This window comes from Emydura macquarii, unplaced genomic scaffold (genome assembly GCF_026122565.2).
Source record: "Emydura macquarii macquarii isolate MOO-44397 ecotype Brisbane River unplaced genomic scaffold, CSIRO-AGI_Emac_v2 contig_691, whole genome shotgun sequence".
NCBI lineage: Eukaryota > Metazoa > Chordata > Testudines > Chelidae > Emydura > Emydura macquarii.
In genome coordinates, this window is record NW_027130828.1 from 9156364 (window position 1) to 9177963 (window position 21600).

At 39.6% G+C, this 21600-nt stretch overlaps 1 protein-coding gene across 2 annotated transcripts in view; it reads left to right on the top strand.

Annotated features, from left to right (window-relative positions):
- Positions 1–2532: 2532 nt before the first annotated feature.
- Positions 2533–21600, top strand: part of SETX (senataxin) — a 51050-nt gene continuing 31982 nt past the window's right edge. Inside the window, exons 1-8 of one of the 2 annotated variants that reach the window (XM_067541910.1) lie at positions 2533–2697; positions 10587–10767; positions 11978–12188; positions 12403–12512; positions 15382–15601; positions 16718–16837; positions 18730–18901; positions 20549–20636. In XM_067541910.1, coding sequence (XP_067398011.1) covers positions 10588–10767; positions 11978–12188; positions 12403–12512; positions 15382–15601; positions 16718–16837; positions 18730–18901; positions 20549–20636 — 1101 coding nt within the window. In that variant the 5' untranslated portion in view covers positions 2533–2697; position 10587. Of the gene's footprint in view, positions 2698–10324; positions 10375–10586; positions 10768–11977; positions 12189–12402; positions 12513–15381; positions 15602–16717; positions 16838–18729; positions 18902–20548; positions 20637–21600 lie in introns of those variants that run through there. The other variant, XM_067541911.1, reaches the window with a different exon arrangement.

Here is a 21600-nt window from a genome sequence, read left to right on the forward strand (position 1 = left end):
TGACATTAAAATCCATATATATCCGATTCTCAGCTGAATTGTGGAGTTTGCAGGCTTGTACAGTTCCTCTGGTGTACATCCAATACCTGGATGGGCCTCAGTCCTTTGTTTCAGAGCTTCAGTTGTAGATGAGTTGATCCAGAGAGGAAGCAGGAATGAAGACATGATGGGGATGGTGTAGCTGCCTTTTATGTTCCTTTGCCATCTTGCTTGCCCCAAACGCAGCACATGGCATGAAAAAGCACTTGCAGCCCCCCTGACCACAGGTATGTCCCTACACATGTCCTGATGACTCATAGGTGCCCTCCTGGCTCCTCTCCCTTGGTTTACTGTAAAGGTAATGGCTCTCGATGAGTCATCAAGGCAGACACCAAGCTGCCTGGTGGGTATAACCCAGTAGCACCTCACAAGTTTTTGAATACAGATATATTACACCTAGCCATAAGTTACCAAGTACCAAGATGTTACATTCGCATAAACAAAATCATCATATTTAGCAAATTACGACCTTTCAATGGTACCTGACATGGGGCATCTCATCTGAATTACTGTAATTTTGCAATATTGATAGCAATAATATTCACCCCTAATCCAGACAGCATTGTAATTATTATTATTCCTTCAGAACACATCAATCATGCTCCATGGTGACATGTTGGACCCCAAGATAAATCGTTCCCACAGGCCTTGTCATTTGAGGCAGTGAGTTCCCTCAGCTGCCATTGACTTCACAAATGATCACACACAAATAAGGAGCAGACTTGAAAATCAGATAAAAAAGAACCAACCAATGTGATTTAGAGAGACAAGGTAGGTGAGGTAATATATTTTATTTAACCAACTTCTGTTGGTGAGAAAGACAAGCTTTTGAACTTACACAGTGTTCTTCAGTTCTGGGGAACTAACTCCAAGTGTCACTGCTAAATACAAAGTGGAATGATATTTTTTTTATTCAGATCTCATGAATTTTAGCCAATCTCAAGATTTTAAGATTTGGCCTCTGATTTGGCTATACTCAGCTCTAGCATCGATGTTAAACCTCACAGGAGTCCCATGACAGAGGGGAATGTTATCTGCCTGGCACTGCCACTGACTGACTGCCTCTGAGCAAGTTCCTCAATTTCCCCATCTGTATAGTGGAGGCAAAATGATTCTGCTCTGTCTCATAAGGATGAAAGGCAAGATTGCAAGAAGGGCTCTATGTTGCTGGGGTGGCAGAAGCTAGAAACAGGCTAGGTAGGAGATAGTGGCAGTGATGTGGTTACCTGCCCAGCCAAGCTACTGTCTACTCTCCTTTTCCTTTCCAATTGCTCTGCCAATACGTGTTTTTAATTCTCCTGCTCCACTTCTCCTTCATCCCCCTCCCCCTTGTACCTTCCGCTGCAGTCTCATCCACTTCTTCCTGCCTAGTTACCTAGCGTGGCCGCTTGCATGTTCCTGGAATAGTGGTCATTCCAGCACTTCTGGGAATAGTGTGGGCCCACCCCAGCCAGTGGGACCCCACCCCAGCCAGCAAGACCTTGTGCACATGGTGCGTGTAAGGTCCTGCCACAAGTAGGGCACCATTTTCAAGAATGTGACAACCCACCTGCACTGTCATGACCTCAAATGCACCATGTGTAGGAGGTCGCATGGGTGGGGGTGGAGCAGTGCGCTGTTCAAAATGGCATTCCCCTGTCTGCGGCCTGTTAAAACCATGTCTGGTTTTGTCCCCGGACTGGATGAGGGACCGCAGTGTTGCCATCTCTCATGATTATGTCCTGAGTCTCATAATTAATTATTGTTTTCCTTAAGCCCCCAGCTCCTGGAGTCAGGTGGCTATGGGATGATTTCAGCCTTCATTCTTACAGAAAAAGTAAGTGTCTCGCCCTTGTGGCTGTGGAGAAAGCTTCCCACTGTGACCCCAGGGCACCCTACAGGCGCAGAGAGCGGAAGGCAAACAAAAAGAACACCAGCATGTGTTGTTCTTACGTAATCGCATGAGTTTAAAGCCAGCCTCGTGGTGTTTGGCAAGCCCGTCATGAGTTCTGGACATTTGGGGTTGGTGATACGGGGGCAAACGTGCCCAAAAGGGGACGGTCGGGTAGAAAACGGCACCTGTGGCCCTATCGCCTTAGTACCTGAGCACCTCACAATCCTCACCCCACGCCCGCGGGGCAGGGCAGGGCTGGGCTGTTACCCCTACGGCACAGAGGGGAAACTGAGGCACGGAGAGGTTAAGGCGCAGCCCCACACAAGCTTTTATGCGCCTCGTTTCCATTGATTTCCAGGGACTGCCTGGCCCAGGTTCACCCAGGCAGGCTGCTGCCGACCTCAACTGAACCCGAGTCTCCCAATTCCTAAGCTAGTGTCTGGATCTCTGAACCGAACCGAACCTTGGCTCTGCCCCTCCAGCCGGCGCTGGCCCTTTAAGACGCACACCCAGGGGCGGGGCCCGAGGCCGGGCCTCCTCCAGGTTAGAGTGGCGCGCTTCCGGCCAGGCCCCGCCCCGCCCAGGAGGAAAAACAAACTCACTTCCGGCACAGAGAGAAACCCGGCGGTGGCGGCGGGCCGGAAGTGGCGCGAACACGGGGAGGGGGATGTGCCCAGCGGGGCTCGGCCCGGCCGCCTGAGGGACGCGCGCCGGATGCCCAGCGGGGCCATGGCGGCGGAGTAGAGCCGGGGCCCGCATGCAGAGGCTGGCGGCGGTGGGAGGAGGTGAGGAGGGGGGGCAGCCCAGCGGGAGGGGAAGAGGAGAAGTCCCCCCCGCTTGGAGACTGCCCCCCCCACCCTGTGCCTGGAGACTGGCCCCTGTGCCCCCCCCCGTGCCTGGAGACTGGCCTCCCTGCCCCCTTCTTCCGAGCCTGGAGACTGCCCCCTGCCCCCTCCCCACTCCGTGCTCCCCCCTCCGAGCCTGGAGACTGCCCCCCTGCCCCTCCCGGTCCGTGCTCCCCCCTCCGAGCCTGGAGACTGCCCTCCCCCCAGCCTCCCTTCCCTCCGGTCAGGGGGACTGAACTGCCGCCTCCGCCCCCTCTGCAGCGTCCCCTCCCCCACTAGTGCCCTGCTGAGCCTGGAGACTGCCCTACCTCAACCCCCGGCCGGTGCTCCTCTTGCACGGAGACTCTTCTGCCCCAGCCCCTCTGGCCCGTGCTCACCAAGCATTGAGACTGCTTCCACCACCCCAGCCACCCTCTTCTGCAGTTCATTACCCACCTGCAGCATGGAAACCTCCCCCTTCTCTCTTATTCTCTTCCCTCCCCAGCCACTTCCCCCCGACCTACAGAGTTAGAAAGTAAATTCTTCTTCCCCTGACCTCATCACACAATAGGAGCAAACACACTTACTCTGTTCATGCAGACATGACATTTTAAAAACAGTAATGCGCCTGTCTTGCCCCACAGGAGTAGTCTTAAGCCTTTGGAAGGCTTACTGTTAAATGGAGGCATCTATTTATTTTGAAGTATATTGTACAAATGTTGCTGAAGTACCCTTAACTGTCAGTCAGTGTCTCCTGTTTTGTCCAGTGATGTGGAGCAGTTGGTTAGGTTGTAAAAAGGAGGCCACTTGCACATAAACAACTTGCAGTGGGGGTAACATCTGTCTTACAGGAATCTGAGAATCAATCAGTCAGTACTTTTATAGTGACTTAAACATGAAGTGCACTGTATGTGTTAAGTTTTTTATATATAGTTATGGTTGAATTTTGTTTTCTATTCTAATCCATTTTGTTTGGTTGTCTGTAATTTTTTTTAAAACTAATTCCTGAAGTGCTGAAATTTTCGTTGCTTGATGTCAACCTGGAGGTGAATGAATCTGTTGTTGGGAAAACTGAACAAAATTGGGTGCATTATTTTTAAGTTTTCAATCAAAAATTTTGCACATGGGCTAATTTAATGACTTAAAATATAACAAACTTGGCATGATTTGTAGATCTCATTGACCTAGAAGGAAGAGAACAAGTTGGAAGAAAATTGGTTCAGTAATTTTAAAGTTAAAAGCATTTAAATTGGGAAACTTCATGCATGCTTAGTAGAATTTTGCTATATGTCTTGACAGATTGATCCAAAAAGATTGGGGGGGCGCTGAAGTATTTTGAATTGGAGGTATTAGTCAAAATTACATAGCCAAAGTTAATGTATTATTGAAAGCTGTACACCTATGCTTAATATATCGCTTTCAGCATATTATAGTATATTATATTTTCAGCACATTTGTGCTGGAAATGTATTAAAAATTGTCTGTAATCTTTTATTTTTGGCATATGTAGAGCTCATCAAGGACAAGGTAGTGTTCTCCTGCAGTTTTGCTTGAGCTTTGTAAAGTAATAAGCAACTATTCTAATTGTTGCAAGATTAAGCTAACTGGATACAGCTATCCAAAAACCTTGGAGAGTAGGTGCAACCTGCATGGAAAAGGAAAATTAGGATATGTCCTGAAATAAAGGAATTTGGGGGCATTTCCTGTCCATGATAAACAGGGATAGAAATATAAGTAGAAGTGAATTAATGCTTTGGAACAGAGTTAAGATGTAGCTTCTGCAAAACCTGCTCTCCAGATTGGTAAAGTATTAACTCAATCTTTTCTGTATTGTGCTGCTCAATCTTTGACTAATGATCTTCTGATTACTGAACTTGCATGAGCTATGGTTATTTGACATATAATATCACTGATAGTTTCTGTTACGAGTTCAGTTTTAGACTATCTAAAATCTCAGAAGGTGTAGTGTTAAAAATGGTGCAGAATTTGAGGTGGCTTTGAGTTTTGACTTTCACATTTGAAAGGTGGTGGCGGTTAAGACATCTGAGTTCAGAAGACATTGTACAGCACCCAACAGAGGGCTTCAACATTGATTGGGGCTTTTGGGCACTAGTGTAATAACAATATTAAATATTTTATAGTGTGTCTAGCAAATTAAGTTTAACAGTCAAGGATGTGCCCTTGCCTCATTGGATAAGGTATGCAGTGAATGAAGCAAGACTCCATCGGAGGCCTTGCTTTATTGATTGTGCAACTTGCCCAGGAGAAGACATTTTGGTGGTGTTTAGACACAAATAGTTTCAGATGATAATTTAAAAAAATCTAGATAATTCCTTGAACAAAACCTTCATGAGAGTGTTAAACTTGCAGTTAAGCTCTCAGAAGTTAGGAAATGTTGGATCTTCTTGGACATATATTATTATATAAGAATATTATATACTATTATAATATAATATCTTTGATTACATGATTGCATACTATTTTTCAAATAGTGTATGGTTTTTCTATAACCTTGGAAAGGCTAAGTGAATGGGGCACACTTTTGTATATCAACAATTTTCATTGATCTGTCTTTGTCTATTAATCCCAGAGAAATATAGAGTAGAAGACGCTGCAAATGTGTTGTTATACTGTTGAGGAAAAGTATGTGAATGCAATGAAGAATGTTTTGGTTATGCATATGGCACAGAATTAAAGTGAAATGGTCACTAATGATTTATAGAATTTTCTGAATTTTTTGCTTTATTTTTCATCTTAATATTTCAGTAAAAATAGGTCTTGCTTGGATTATTTAGTGCAAAAGCTAACTTGTGAGAGAGAACATTTTAAAAAATATACTTCGCCTGGTCTCCCTTTGCTGCTGTTTAAGATGGTTTTTATTTTTTACTCCGCCAACCTGTGTTGTCATCATTATATTGCTATGGAAAATATTTTGATGATGTCATAAACAAATCCATATTACTTAATTGCAGCATCAAATCGGAGAGGATGAGTTGAGAGAATTGCCTTTTGTTTAGACACATAACTCTTGTATTATTAACAAGCCAGTGATGCAATTGATAGAAAAACATGATAGAAAGTGGGCTTATATTTAAGATAATTAAAACTTTCTCCAGTATGCATGTTAATTAATGTTCATATGAAATGGCATAAAATGAGGGAAACTAATTCATTTTTAAGCCAATGGACCTATCCGACAAAGTCAGCAAGATAAAAAACACCTATGCAAAACAGTTTTGTTTGTTATCTGGAGAATCTTACTAAGTTTTTCTTTTTCACTCACTCCTCACGTTCTCTCAAAGTCCATATCAATCAAGCTCTGTAAACCCTTAGATATCCACTTTATATCCAAGGATCATTTTTTGCAGATAGTGGATCAGATGCGGATCTCAAAGGCGGGGAAGCAGTTTTCTGCAGCTCCATAGCCTTTAAGGCTGCTTCCCCGCCTTTGAAATGAGGGTAGAGACTGGCCGCCAATCAGCTCTATGGCAGGGCTCCCCTATGGGCTGCCAGTCAGCTGTTCGGCTGGCCTTCCCTGCTGGCCTGTGTCGTAAAGGGTTAAAATCATTGTATTATGTGTGTGCCCCGAGGCCATGTTGAGAAAGAGACATAGAAAAATTCATTGAAGATTGTTAATTGTGTTTCAAGGTTTTGTAACCATCTGTTCTTATAATTGTTCCTAGTTATTTTTGTAATGGATAAAGGGAAGTTGTTAATCTTGTGTAATAGATAAGGAGGTAGGAGTTGTATGCCCCATGGGGAGAGGAACTCAGAGGTGGCAAAAACCCTGACCAAAAAGTAACCGGTTGAAGTAAAAATAGGGGGAGCTTGCAAGCACAGCAGTTCCTAGGCCCAAATTTGGAAATTTGCAGTCTCTGCAACTTTTATTTGGTAAGTTACACCTGGTCAGGGATGAACTTCTGGCCTGGGGACTCCCCAAGGAGGGACCGACAAAGTGACGTAGAAAATGCCCATAATTGATTTGACGGATGTATAGGCAAGAGTAGAGATGAAAGGGGTTGTCAGGTAAGCCCAAATCAGAGAGCCACACATCAAGAAAGGGGTGCACCAGAATCGCACTGTGTAGAGGGTCTGATCAACCATCATGCCTCTCTGGCCTGTTGCCTCGACATTGCATTAAAATAGTCAGGTAACTGGGCTGATAACCCGTTGGGACTTGTCTCACGGATGATAACCTGGGTGTGAATACGATAGAGGTTCCACCTGGATGAAAATCAGTGCTAAATAAGAAAGACCAGGTCATGAAATATTTGTTATCTTTGCTACTACTAAGTTCATCTCTACATGTGGTGAGTAGTGAATGTAAATGTAAACTAACAATAATTCTGCTTGTATTCCAGGAGTAATTGTGGCTATAACTGTTGGAATAATTGCTTTTTGCTCTTGCTTTGCAATTATTAGTTGTTTCTTAAGTTTCATTTGTGTGTTAAGAATTTGTAAATGAATTAGAGAAGACAATTTGTGGTAACATTTTGCGGGCACCCTTTGATTTGTCCCAAAAGGGTAAATTGCTGTGGGAGTTCTTGTAACTCTCGAAAGACTTGGGTGTAAGTTTTGTGTCTTAAATTGTAATCGGTGTAATTAATTGTTGTTTGTATTTATATAAAAGTGAATCAGTAAAAGAAAACGTTAATAGTTGTACTAGTGAGCTGATAGATTCTTAACCATTTAATAGTTTTTATTTAAGTAGTTTGCCAAGTTTTTCCAGGAAGTTTGCCAAGTTTTTCCGAGTTAGCATTTCCAAGCCTCACATTCTGTCTTAAAAGGGATATATATGAACTGCCTTAGTGTCTTGGGGCGCACTTCAAACCGCCCCCGTAATTTCGGAGGCCATTTGCCCCTGGCGACCTTGTTGTCTCCAGAAAGACTTGGGTGAATTCAAAACACGGCACTTAGGCATGTCAGCCTGCAGGGGAGCCTTGAGGAACAGCTGCTTGGTGGCCTGCAGGGGAGCCCCATGGAACAGCTGCTTGCCTCGCAGATCAGCTCTTCGGCAGGGCTGTCCTGCAGGCCGCCAATCAAGCAGTTGTTCCATGGGGCTCTACTGTGGGCCACCAGTGAGCTGTTGGGCAGCTGCTTGGAGAGTTTGGTCCCCGAAAGCTGATCAGTGATGGAGCTGCAACAGGACTGACCTCCAAACAGCTGACTGGGGGCCCCAGAACTGCGAGTGTGGATGGTGGTCAGAGGTATGTTGATTGGGGCGGATGCGGATCCACATTTGTGTATCCAGGCAGGGCTCACATATCAGTGCTGGCCTTCACTATTACAGAACCCTGTTTAAACATATTCCAACAAAGCCATTTCCGTTTACAGAAATGAACTTGTCAGGGTTCAGTAGTGCTGTTCTTTGGCTCAGGTACAACATAATTCCATTTTGTAATGGAGATCTGTTCAACGACTGCACCTGATAATGGAATTCAGTTAACTGAAATGCAAGGTCTTGTCTAAGTTGCATAACTAACACAAGCTGTAAATTGGGTCTCCAGATTTGGAGATATTGATGGTATAGACTGACCCTGAATTAATTTCTGTCATGATTTGGCCACCCTTCTGACTCTTTTCACTTGGTGGTGGTAGCCCTTTAATCTTAGGTTTTCTACTTACTGAAGTTAAGTATTTAACATATATGTCATAGGACCATATTTCCTCACCCTTACTTCCTGAGTGGTCCCTTATTATGTGCTTAATCCCATTCATTTCAATAGGGCTGCTTGACAAGCAATGTACACCCCAGTGTGTGGATAAGGGTGTTAGAATTTGACTCTCAGTTTACATAGCCTAATACACGGATCCTGAAACTTTTCAGTGTGGCCTACATCCTATTAGAGAAATTCTCATAGACCACACTTACTTTCCATTTATGGTTATGTAAGGTCTCAGTGGCAAGTACAGAAACTGATTTCAGACAAAAAATTAGGAAAATGTTTTTAATTGCATTGTAATGCAGTTTAGCATCTGGAAGCAAGGACCACCAGCAAATGCTTTAGTGAAAAGCAGTGGTCTACTGACACATTTGAGCACCAGTGGAAGGCATAGGGGTGTTAAAGTTTTTGAAGTTTTTAGATCCCTGTAAAATACGCTAGCTAATTTTTGATATTTCACCCAGTTTTTAAGAACAGGTGAGCTAGCTTAAAATTAATCTAGGAAAGAACCAATCTGTCTTTTTAATACAAAAGTAAAATCATTAAGAAAAGTCTGCTTGTTTTAAATATAGCTGCTTTGTTGTATGGTATTAGTGAGGATACATGCTGATCCAGTTGTAGGCCAGTATTATGCAGAAGTATGTTTATTAATAGACATTAACCAAATGATTTATTGGAATATTTGGTCAGGAAGATTAAGTCAAAGTCTGGTCCTTAGAATGTTTAGGATACTGTGGATTTGTGAAAATATTTTGAAATGCTGACAAGGATTGCTAATTTTGGAGACTTTTATAATTTTGATTATAGTGACAGAATATGAAATTTAATTAGTGCACAGCTTTGAGTAATAGTCTGTTGTTTCATTAGGGGACTCATAAACACAATAGAAATTATCTGGACTTTATTCTCAATTTTAAAGCCATTAATATGTAGACTGTTGCTCATGGAGTGCTAGTTCACCGAGGCCTCCTTTCCAAAAGCCAGTGGTCATATAAATAATTGCTCCTCACTCAACACAACAGGTATTACTGATGCAGTTTATGAAAAACCCATAACAATTGAAACTGACACACAATTTTAGGCCATAGTTTACTAAATATTTCCTCAAGGCATTAAATATTCAATTTCTAATCCATGCATGTACCTGCACTTTCCAAGCTTCATAAAGTTGTATAATATTTGCCAAATTCAAGACTGTGTCCTGCAAATTGGAGTACTTTCCCTTTCCGTACCATTCCTGTGGGGTTAAGTAACTATAAAAACCAAGTGCACACACCCTTTTTCATGAAGCAGATGCTTTTTAGGAAGTGATACTAATAAATTAGGTTGTCACCTTAACTGATGCAAAGTGAGGAGAATGAAAATGTTTGATTCATAGCCGGTGTATATCTTTAGTATTGGCATTAATAAAATCGAGCATCTATACTTACACAATTATTCATTAGAATCTATTCTTGTTTATTTGTTATTAGCTTGGTAGAAGTGATAGAATTTATCTTAGACTGCGCCATTATTCTGAATGTAGAGAGAGCCACATATGAGAATGATTTGTGATTTTGTTTGTTGAACGTCAAGGATGACTAATAAAATGTATAAACTGAAAAATCTTAAATCCATTTAATTACCTTTAATTGACAGGCCTTCACTGAATTATGAGAATCTTAGGGAGGTGAAGCAGAACTAATCAATCTTTGTATCAATGAATCCTAGTTTTCACAAACAGCTGTTCTGATGCATACATATATTAGTGTTGTATATTTGAAAAAGTTCACAAGTGTTTTGTGGGTTAGTTATGGATTCTTTTGCTACATGCAAGGTGAAATTTTGCTTGTCAATGTTATCCAAATATATTAACTGTAAGAGTAATAGAATACTTATTCTTTAATGATTAGTTAATTTTTTTTTTTTTTTTTTTTGTATTTCAAGGGGAGTTGTAAGTGTTCAGATGCTCTGAAAATGAGGCCACTTTTATTAGGTGCATAATTATGGATCTATATGCTTAAATTTGGGCAATTAAATTTGACGGTTTTGATCATACAGTTTTAAAAATTATGTACTGCATCTGTGCATTTCAGAAATCTCTAGTTCTGAGCACTTAAGAGATCTTGGTGAAATTGGATCTTATTACTACTTTCAGTGTTTTGATTTCTAATAACTCCCTCCTTCTTTCTATGTGTGTATCTGAAGAATGAGCACATGTCGGTGGTGTACGCCTGGTGGTTCCTCCACCACCCAGTTCCTAAGGAGCTATGCTTCCAAGACTTTGTCCCCTGAAGATCTTGCAGCAGCCAATGATGATCTCTGTTACTGCCTGGAATGTGTGGTTGAATACCATAAGGCAAGGGATGAATTGCCCTGCTTGCAGGAGGTAAGTGTCTCCTACTGAGGTGTACAGCATAAAAAGTTTAATTGGGGTGCCTCAGAGGGTGGGATTCGATGCTGGTTAGGTCTGACTGTGGCAGAGGAATTTTGTGGGGGCACTGTGTTTAGCTGACTGTTGCAGGAGGGGGTACGCTGCCATTTTAACTGTAAGTTCTTGTAATGTATTGAGGTGTCTAGAGCCGTGCATAGGCACCCCTTTTTATTTGGTATAAATTCAAATAAATGAGTGAAAAATAAACAAAATGGTAGTGAAAAGCTGGCGAGAGCTATCATGAAAATGAAGTTTGTGTTTTTTTCATGTCATCAGAACATTAGGTTTAAAAAAATCAAAACAACCTCAAACTTCCTCGGTTTTCTTTTTTCTTTTCCAACCCTCTGTGTTCCCCTCTTTGTTTCCAGCCCTTTCATTTCTCCTCCATACTTTCCTCCTTTTTCTTAAGCTTTGAAGGTTTTATTATGCAAGAACAAAAATGTTTAAAACTCCATTTTTATTATATACATGTTACAATCTTCCATATGTTATTGGCTTATTAAAATAAAATTGAATGTTTTTTAAAGTTTGTATATGAGTATTTCAGTGAATATCTACTTTCAATTATTTCAGTATTTTAAAACTGTCTTGTATGATTCATTTTAATTAGACAATAGTACTTCTTACCTCTTTGAGAACTTAATACATAGTATACAACAAGCTACAATTCTATATTTAACATTTTTTGAATATTTTCTAAGTAGGAGCCTTATCTGGCAATTTGCATCTTTCTTTGATCTGAGCATAGTGCTTAGTAGTCACAAGAGTAGACCCTAAAATCAGTAATTTACACTACACAATATGCTCTACTCCTGTATTTAAATACAGAAATTTGTCGCAGTATCAGTCTTCTGCTTAAAATAATTATGAAGCTATTAACTTTATTCATAACTTTATTCATTAAGTACCTACAGTTTCTCACTGCCACAAAGTTAATCTAATGATTCTATAATCAGTCAATTCCAAATTGAAAATGTTGCTGATGATCTGTGTCAGCTGAGTTCCATGCCCAACTTTTAATGTTTTCTTACCATGTCTGGAAAGTAACTTTCCAAAAACAAAGTAAATTTTAGAATCTCATCAGAATTTCCACATGATGTTAAACATCCTTAATCTCAGCACCCTGTGCAGACTATTGTCTTATTGTTTCCTTTTCCCGGAATAGATCTTATGGGAGTTGGAAACCTCCCGTCTCATTGACCACTTTGAGAAATTCATGAAGACAGATATTGAGGAAGATGATGAACTATTTATAGTGGATGATGAAGGGGAAACTAAACTGTCTGGTTACACAGGCCCAGATTTTGAGAACAACCTGCGTGTACCTCTTCTAGAAATACTGAAATACCCGTACCTGCTCCTACATGAGCAAATCAGTGAGTATCTCTCTCATGGCTTACACTTGGAAGGATCCAGTATTCTCAGTATTGCAGAAGGTGAAAATAATTATTTTAAACAAACATTAGTGAAATGTTTAGTTGCCCTACTAAAATAACGGTAACATTTCTTTAAGGACTAAAATAAGTTAGCTTGCCTTAGTTTTGTTGGTACATAGGTTAATCTCTACCATTCATGTCTCCTCTTGTTTAGGTGAGCATTGTGTTGAGGCTCTTTGTAAAATGGAGCAAGTTAACTTCTCCTTTCAGGTCTTTGACAAACATCCAGGCATTTATCTGTTGTTGGTACACCCCAATGAAGTGGTGAGTTCTTTCTCCTATAATGAAAATACAGTACAATCAGAAAAGTTAACTCTAAGCTTTTACTGGGCATTTCTGTTTCAGGGATTTGATTGTGTAAGTCTCCCCTTATTACTCTTGCCAAAAGTGAACAAGCCTACTGTTTCAAGGTTCAAACATTGCTACTGTATCCTCCACATATAAACAATCCATAGAGGCATGTAACCTTGATTAGTAATGGGATTGTGGAACAAACAGATATGTCTGGGTACACAGTATTCCTGTCAGTTATAGAAAGTAGTTGTTTTGCAAAAACAGCTGTTCTCAGCATTATTCAAGAGCATGCAAGAAAAAAAAAATCAGTGAAAAAGCACATTAAAGTTAGCAGACTAATCAGGGTTTGCTGTTTAATTTGGGCCATATGTAACATTGTTAACATTTTGGGCATTAAGGTGGCTTTTCTCAAGGTGGATAATAGGAGCACCTAACAGTTTAAAGCATTTAATTTCTACTGAGTCTTCTAATTTCACTAGTTCAGGCGATTGAGCCTCATACTAAATTGAGAACCTAAAAAAACATTTGTTTTTCAAAATAAAAATGTACCCAAAAGCAATTCCACTACATAGACTGAGTTTAAATAACATGAAGATTGTTTTTCCAAATTCTTGTGATTCAAAATAAAATCAAAATGAAAGTTCAAAATTCAGCATGATTCTTCACTCTGTCATTTTTTGGCACAGTGAGTTGTTTGATGAAAATTGGTATAGGAATATAACTATACTGTCAATCCAAAGAAAAGGTAATTCTGCTGCCTGTAAAGAAAAGAATGACTGAGACTAGTGAAGGGGGGAGTCAGAAATGAAGGAGAGAAGGGCAATGCATGATGTATTCAGTAAATGAAGTTCATATAAAGTGGAAGTGTGATGCAGAAGCTCACAATGTGCAACAATGGATCACTGATACCCATCAAGGAATAAGGGCTATGGGGCCTTGTTTTCAGAAGTGTTGAGAACTTAAAAGCCCAGTTAACGTCAATAGGAGTTGCCAGGTGTTTATCATCTGTGAAAATAAGGCTCTACATGCTTTCAAACTGAACCTGAACATATTTGTATGCTACTCTTTCCAAGATAGTCAAACACAATGTTCCTAATCCAGTCTTTTTTGTGCTAGGATGTTGATGCTTTCCATCTCTGCATCATTTGTTTTTAGTCACTAAAAAGCTATATCCTGGGTAGTCTGTGGTTCCAAAACTTTGGAATTGCCTCCAATGTGAAATAGCTATGGTGAGAGTGGCACTGTCAGTTGGAATAAGAGACAGTCAGGAACACACATCCTCCCAAAATCCTTTAATTACAGAGTGTTCCCATAGCATATGTCGTGACATATCACTCCGATTCTGACAGCAGCAGCAAGCACAGTTTTCCTTTACTTTAGTCTTCATTCTGTTAAGAGACCAGCGAAGGCTAGACAGTATTTTTAGTTGTATGTTTATGTATGAGTTCAGGGAGGATATTTTAATATTAAGGCCAATCCTAGACCACAATCCATTTGAGACTATAAATGGGAGGTCTCTGCCATTATGTTCCTGCTCAAAGCTGACCTTGGTAGCATTCATAATGGTAGCTTTTCTCCTTAAGAAATGGTAACAAAGTGGGAATTTCTGGGGTACCAAGTGCATTTGAATTGAAAGTTATAGGTATTATCAAAATTGTGACTTTTGCAAGCCAAATAGCATTGTAAGGCCAGAAAAAGGCCTCAGGGTGTAATTGGTACAGAGTTGGGTAAGTGTGAGAATGCCCCTATTCATGCACTCCTTTGACATCATATGTTTAACCCTACAAGGAGACTTAGATTATCCCATAAAACTGTCTCTGCATGCAGCATAGTGTGAAACTGTTGGATCCCAGCTAGACTGCCCTGATCTTCCTGGTAGCTTCAGTAGCTAATGGAAGGATTGAGGAGGGTGGTTATATAGAGTCCACAGAACAACTGGATCTTAGGATCTAAGTCCTAGTACCATTGACGGGCCTGCTGTGTATCATGAAGGATTCATAGTACACCTTAAGACTGAGGAGGGACAGAATGTCCTCCTTACCTCATCTCAGAGAAAGTCAGTGAATAGTTTGATATGAATAAAGAAACTTTTGGTGTGTAGATCAGGAGGGATATAAAAGTTTATAGTAACCCAGGCAGGATATTCATCTCAATATTCTTTTTATTCCACAGGAAGAGATGAATTGTCATTTTTTCAAATTGTTTGATATTGCTTTTAACTGCGGATCCAGATTTTACTTGACAAAGTTAGAGAGCTGGTGTGGATGGTGTGCAAGAGATGGAGGCTGCCCATTGAAAATTCTGCTGTTCAAATTGGTGTTTAAGTTGGTCCTGAGAAATGCATAGTAGATATAATATTACCCTGTTTTATAATCTGATAATATAATGTAGCCCTTCAAATGAGTCAAAAGATGGATTCTGGCTGGGTAATAAGTATACAGTCATCCTTCACATACAGCATTAACTTATGGTTGCTGTTCCTTAATTGTACCTATGGCTGTGTTGAAAGTTGATCAGCAAAGTTTCAAAGGATGATATCAAGCAAGTCTAGAGATAAAGGGTGCCCCTTATTTTGTGCCTCCAGTGAGTTTTTGCCCTTAAATGTATTCTTTCTTAACTTCTGGGGTTTTTTAGATTGCATTGCACACAGTTTGTAATGTGCATGGAGAAATGTTTCCGTTTATGCAGGAAGAATACTTGATTCTCATTTACAAGAACTTGCTCTTAGTACAAATATATTTTACCACATTTTATTAGGAATATAGTTGCTAAGCTTTCAGCTTTGTCTGTGATTCCTATTTATATTCCTTCTAATAATCAAGTATTTTTTTATCTATAGATTCGTCGATGGGCCATTCTGACAGCAAGAAACTTAGGGAAAGTTGACAGGGATGATTACTATGACTTACAGGAAGTGTTCACTTGCTTATTTAAAGTCATTGAGTTGGGGCTGTTTGACAGCCCTGATATTTATAGCTCTTCAATGATTGAGAAGGGGAAACTCATTCTTCTGCCATCCCATTTATATGATACCACCAACTACAAAAACTACTGGCTTGGTGAGTGTTAGTTTAGTAATGAGCTGTATCCGTGCTCTCTATCTCCCCACTCTTCCTCTCCTCTCCCCTTCCTCCCACCCCCGGGGACATTTCTTTCAAGTGGCTGGCCAACGCTTGCACTCTTCTCTGAGTGGAATCCTGTGATTCATCCCACTTCTAACTGGACTCCCAGGTTACGGTGCCTTTTGTTTCCCAAGAATATTACCTCCAACGAGTCCAACTGGATTTTGCCCCTGCTACAGAATCCTTTCCAGGAATTGAACCAGCTAATAAATGCAGTAACATAGAACAGTTTTTTCAAAACAGAGTATGATTTATTTACCCTTAGGAACAGTACAAGCAGAAAGAAAGGGGTTACAAAAAGCCTAAACGCACATCGCCTTTCCTTGCTAGTTTAAGTAGATTGCACTTCACCCAGACACCCCTCAATCCTTGGAGCTCAGTGTACTTCTGCAGCTGCTGCCTCTCTGACAATCTGAACCCCAGACAATGTCTCCCCCACAGGGGACAGGCTGGCTTTTATCCACTTCAGAGGTTTGTTTGAAAGTTCCCATCTGAAGATCTCGTAAGGTTTGGAGCAGGGCTCCTGAACCTAACCAAACTTCAGGGGTTAGGAGGCACCTTCATCCATTTCTTGGTATTGTCCATTGGTGGGCCAGGCAACTGAATTCTATCTACAGATATTGTTTTGGGTTCATGCAGGATTTAATCTTTAGTCACCTTTTAGCCAGCAATACAGTAATCACCAGACCTACAGGTATATCCATGTTCTTCACAGGAATATTCATTCTGCAAAGTTAGAGTTATTGAAATTGCAGTGAATTCTCTTTGGATCTTGTCTCAAGCCCTAGGTCAGTGCAATCAAAGTTCTTGAAATGTGTATAATGCATTTTGGGAGTTGTCAAATAGAAGAATTCTAACTGCATCTATCCAGGAGACTGAGTAGCTATTTAAATTCATCCGCTTCAGGTTCCTCTGATGTTGATCACTTCCTCCAAGAGCTTTAATTGCAGGGAGCTCTGGAAAACAGTACTGTTGGGTTTGCCAAAACTTAAAAAAAATAAAAATAAAAAAAATCTCATACACAAATATAAAGACAGATTGCTTTCATTGTAGGTATCTGTATGTTGCTAACAGTGCTGGAAGAACAAGCTATGGATTCCTTGTTGCTGGGGCCAGATAAACAGAATGATTTCATGCAGTCTATACTTCACACCATGGAGAAACAAACAGATGGTAACTAATTTTAACTGATGAGGCAATGATAAATAGAGATGATAAATGGATTATGTATAGTCATATTCTGGTTGTGATATCATTCCTTATAGAACTTACTACTTTCGTTGAATAAATTATTTTTGATATAGTAGTGTAATGTCAAAAACAGGTTTTCTCAAACCTTGACATTTGGACATACCGGGGGCCAACCCTGAAAAACAAGGTTCATAGGGACTCTGAACAGTGGAGAAAAGGTTCCCCTTGGGGCTTTATGGAGGCATATGTAAAGTGTTAGGAGAGGGCAGACACCCCTCCTCTTCTCCCTCAGTTACTGGGTGATTTCCACTTAGAAAAGACGGTGCAGTTTTTTCCATGTGGTGTGTAGTCTGGCTCTTGCATCCTAAAAGTGAAAAGTCTTTCTTCCAGGATTGTTTTCACTTTTCCTGGAAGCTGTATTTCCATATCATCCTGATTAGTGATGTGTGAGACAATTCAGTGAAAATGGAAAGTTCATGGTTGTGTAGTAACTATTTTAATTTGCAAAAGTAACACTTAAAACTTTGTAGTTCCTGCTAATTATTTTTAGCTCCTTTTTCTAAGACTTAAATGTTTTTATTTGGAACTTTATCTTTGTAATATTAAGATCCAATATTTCTCTTCTCATAAGGGCAATATTTGCATTAAACAAAAAGTTTATAATCTTACATGAAGAAGGAAAAACACACACACAAGAAAATGTACATTCTACTTCAAGTGATTGTTCGTATCCATTCCAATATAGGTGACTGGATTCCGGAACCTTTTTTCCCCTAGCAGACCCTGTTATATCATTATCTCAGAACTGAATGAGCTTTAAAAGGAAATACCCTATCAGTAGTTGCTAATTAAAATAGAATAATCTATCATCTAGTTCAGTGGTTCTCAACATATTTACCATTATGGGCCCCATATGCAGCTCTTTGTGTTTGTGGGCTCTATTCACACAATATATATACTACCTGTACATCTACAAAAGTTTTTTTTGTATTTGTTATGACACCAATACAATTCAAATTGATATAGTACCTTTCATTTCAACACAGGCAAATGTCCACCAAGAGCATTTTAAATGAGCAAAATAAGTTAAAACATTAACTGTTAAAATTAATTAATTTACTGTAAGGGTGATATGGCATGGTGTATTGTCACCATCACTCTGCGCTGCTCCTGGCGGCATGACAGGGCTGAGTGCCCAGACAGAGTGGTTGCGGAGCCTGCCTGCAAAGATGGGGAACCATGCCAGGTCCGGTATGCCCCCCCAACTAGGGACTGTCCCCCGTGCACCCAGCCCTCCCACCCAGGGGAAGCAGGCACAACAGAAGGGCACAGGAACTGCAAAAGCTGAAATGTGAAATAACTGAAGAAAAAGAGAGCTCCTTCTCAGACATGACACTTCTTTCCTGGGCAGCTGCAGGCATAATAACTACTCTCAATAATATACCTACCTCTTACCTGCCTCTCAAAATATCAGCAACCTGAACAAAAAGGGGAAAAGGTAGGAATGACATAGCTTCGCAGTGAGGGGAATCTTTAAAAATTGTCATCCATCTTACACCCCCTACTTCCTCTCGCTCCTCTAGGTTACTTTTGACTGTAGAGGGAAAGCGTGGCTGATCTCAGATCTTAAGAACAACACTGGTTTGCAGATGAGGGGATTTTAAATTCTTCCCTCTCCTCTTCCTCTGTGTAAAAAAGGGCATTTTCTAGATGTAAACATTTTAAAAAAACTTTATAATTCACCTTGTTTCAATGTATAAACTAATAAAAGCACTGAAATGCAGAATTAAATTCACTTTGTATTCAGCTTGCTGTAGGAAAGCTCAGGACACTTTTCCCTCAACTCTTCATGATCTTAGAATGTTATATTTCAGATGTAAGTGCTGATCCCTTCTGGCCAGCGCTGCACTGTTTCATGGTGATTTTGGATCTGCTCGGCTCTAAAGTGTGGGGTCAACTCATCGATCCAGTCCAGGCATTTCAAACGATTATCAACAATGCCAGCTACAACAACGAAATAAAAAATATACGCAATAGTTCAAGGAGGTGAGTTATTCAAGTTTTAAAAATAGAGCTTTAGTAGATCAAAGCTCTGATCTCAGTGCCTCTTGTCAGTATTGCTATAATAGTGTTGGGGAAATGGCACGGAGCAAAGCAGAGTTACCAACCTTAAGCAATCAAAAATCATGAGGCAGGTGCCCCCTTTTGGATTCATGTTTTCAAACTTTTTTCTTCAGCCATGAAAATTAGAACCATTGTTTTTATAGTAGCACTGAGACTTGAGCTGCGGTTTTCAGAAAAACACCTGGTATCCTGAGAGTTGACAATGAGACATTACAACTACAGCTTTTTATTGCATTTTTGGCTAACTGTTAACTTACTGGCAAATCATATGTAAAGTCTTCTGAGTATTTCTTATGAGCTTCTTCAAGAAAATCTCATCAAAGGTCTTTCCATGTTTTATTCCTTTTTTGGATATGATTCTTCCACTAGAGATGGTAAAAATCACAAAATCATATTTAAAAACAAAACATTGTATGTTAGATTTTTTAAGGAAAGCGTTTCAAAGCAGGTAATAGGTATCAAATGCCTTCTGGAAGCTTTGGTATTCAAATTTAACGGACTGTTTGAGGCACATCTTTTTGAAGTAACCATATATTAGACAGTCAAAATTAAGCAACCAGCAGATTAGTTAAGTCATTCATTCAATGCAAAAGTAATCTGTTAGCAAACAGCTCTCAGGTTATGGAAGTGAATTCTCTGTGCAGAGAAATTTGGAAAGCATAGTTGGGTTCTAACTTTTAAACAGTCTGCTTTACCATACACAGTTGTTTTAAGAGGGTGCTAACAGGTCCTTCAGCCCCAGATTTAGGCTTTGTAAACCTTTTTCTCTTAATTACAAAATCTTAAATTAAAACTTTCCATAAAAACATACTTCAAAAAGTGGCAATTGTGGGTGGGGGGGAAGGAATGTAGGACTTAAATGTTTTTCTATGGTAGTCTATGGGCCAAAATTGCCACATTGTTCTATTGAAAGAGAACCAGTAAGTGCAACTGATCAGTCTGTTTTCACTGTCCTAAATGAGTGAAGAGAAAAAAGTAAATGGCATAGAGGTAAATTAGATTATTAAAACAGAATTTTTAAAAATCAAAGGATATGTTAGTAACACAACTAAGGAAGATCATTTCAAAAAAGATCTTATTCAGTTAAACAAGGTGTTTAAAAATTGTTATATGCAAATAATTATCACATTGTATTTCTTCCTAGCATATGTTAAATCCTCAACCTCTTAGTCAAGTTTATCACGTAGTAGTAATGTCTCTCCGAAGCCAGCACCTTTCTTTTAGGCAATTTATTTAACTAGGGTTGCCAGCCCTCCAGGATTGTCCTGAAGTCTCCAGGAATTAAAGATTAATTTTTAATTAGATTGTCGTGATGAAACCTCCAGGAATATGTCCAACCAAAATTGGCAGCCCTACACTTGTGGGCACCATGAAATAATAGAACTAGAAAACAAATACACGTTCTAACGTACCACATTAATGTTTTCCCACACATATTTTATCATTTGCCTCAGTTGGTAGTTGTAATATGGCATCTGAAACTGTGAAATCTTCTCTCTGACTCTTATTTCACTTAGATCATGAATTATTTGTACATGGCTTGGAACATCGTGTATTTTTTTTCTTTAGGACAAAATCTGAACTAGAGTCAGACTATGAGGACATGGTTACTTGCAGCCAGATTGTGTATAATTATAATACAGAAAAGCCCAAAAAGGTAATTAAAAAAAAAAAGCTTTGTCTTTATTTTCTTAGGTAGTTTTCTGATTCAGTCATTAAAGGACACTATCAACTTAAATCACATAGTGTGCTTAGGTAGGTTTTTTCAGATATAACAGAGTTTAGATAAATAATTTTTCTCTGTTTGTAGTTTATTGTGTGCACTGGACAAAAGTTTATCTTTAGTCACATTCACTGTTTACTCTGTATAGTCAGTTATTTTTCTTCCTGTTTGTGTTGGTCTTTCATACAGCAACAAGGGAGAGAGAAACATTTTATAAAATGGGCATGTGTGGTGGAAAAACAAAAATTGGCAAGGAAACTAAGAGATAGGTATTTGTACTTGAAAATACTTTTAACCCATCTTTAAGTTTCTGAGATTTTACTTGACAGTGTCCCTTTAATATACTTTTTGTTGCTTTATGGATATTTTTCAGCTACTGTGCTAAGTATGGAATACTGAAGTATTGAAGTGACATGCCATTAAATGTTTGATCTGCTGATTGTTTTGGACCCATACATAACATAATTTAAAAAAAAATTATGTTTATAAGAAACACACTTAGATATCATAACTATCAGTGAACATTGGTCTCAAGCAGAAGTGCTATGTCTATCAGATATCAAAATAGTACAAAGTCTAAACATTTAAAATTAAATATTTGACCTTCTGAGATGGAAACTCATGCTAGCATACTGTGACTAGTTCTTTGGGTTTCTAAATTACTTTAAATGATCTGTTTCCAGTATTTTAATCTCATTGTTTACTCTTTGGGAATAGGAGGAGAAGTTCCTTGTGTATGGTAGAGGTTTGGTCTTGTTTAGTCTGTAGAGCTAAAATGGTTAATTGATTTCTAGGATGCAACAGAACTGCTGTATCAATTCAGTGCCCATAAATAGTAAATAAGCACTGTTTGTAGAGGTGGAAGCTAAAAAACCTTTTGGCTAAAAATATTGTATGG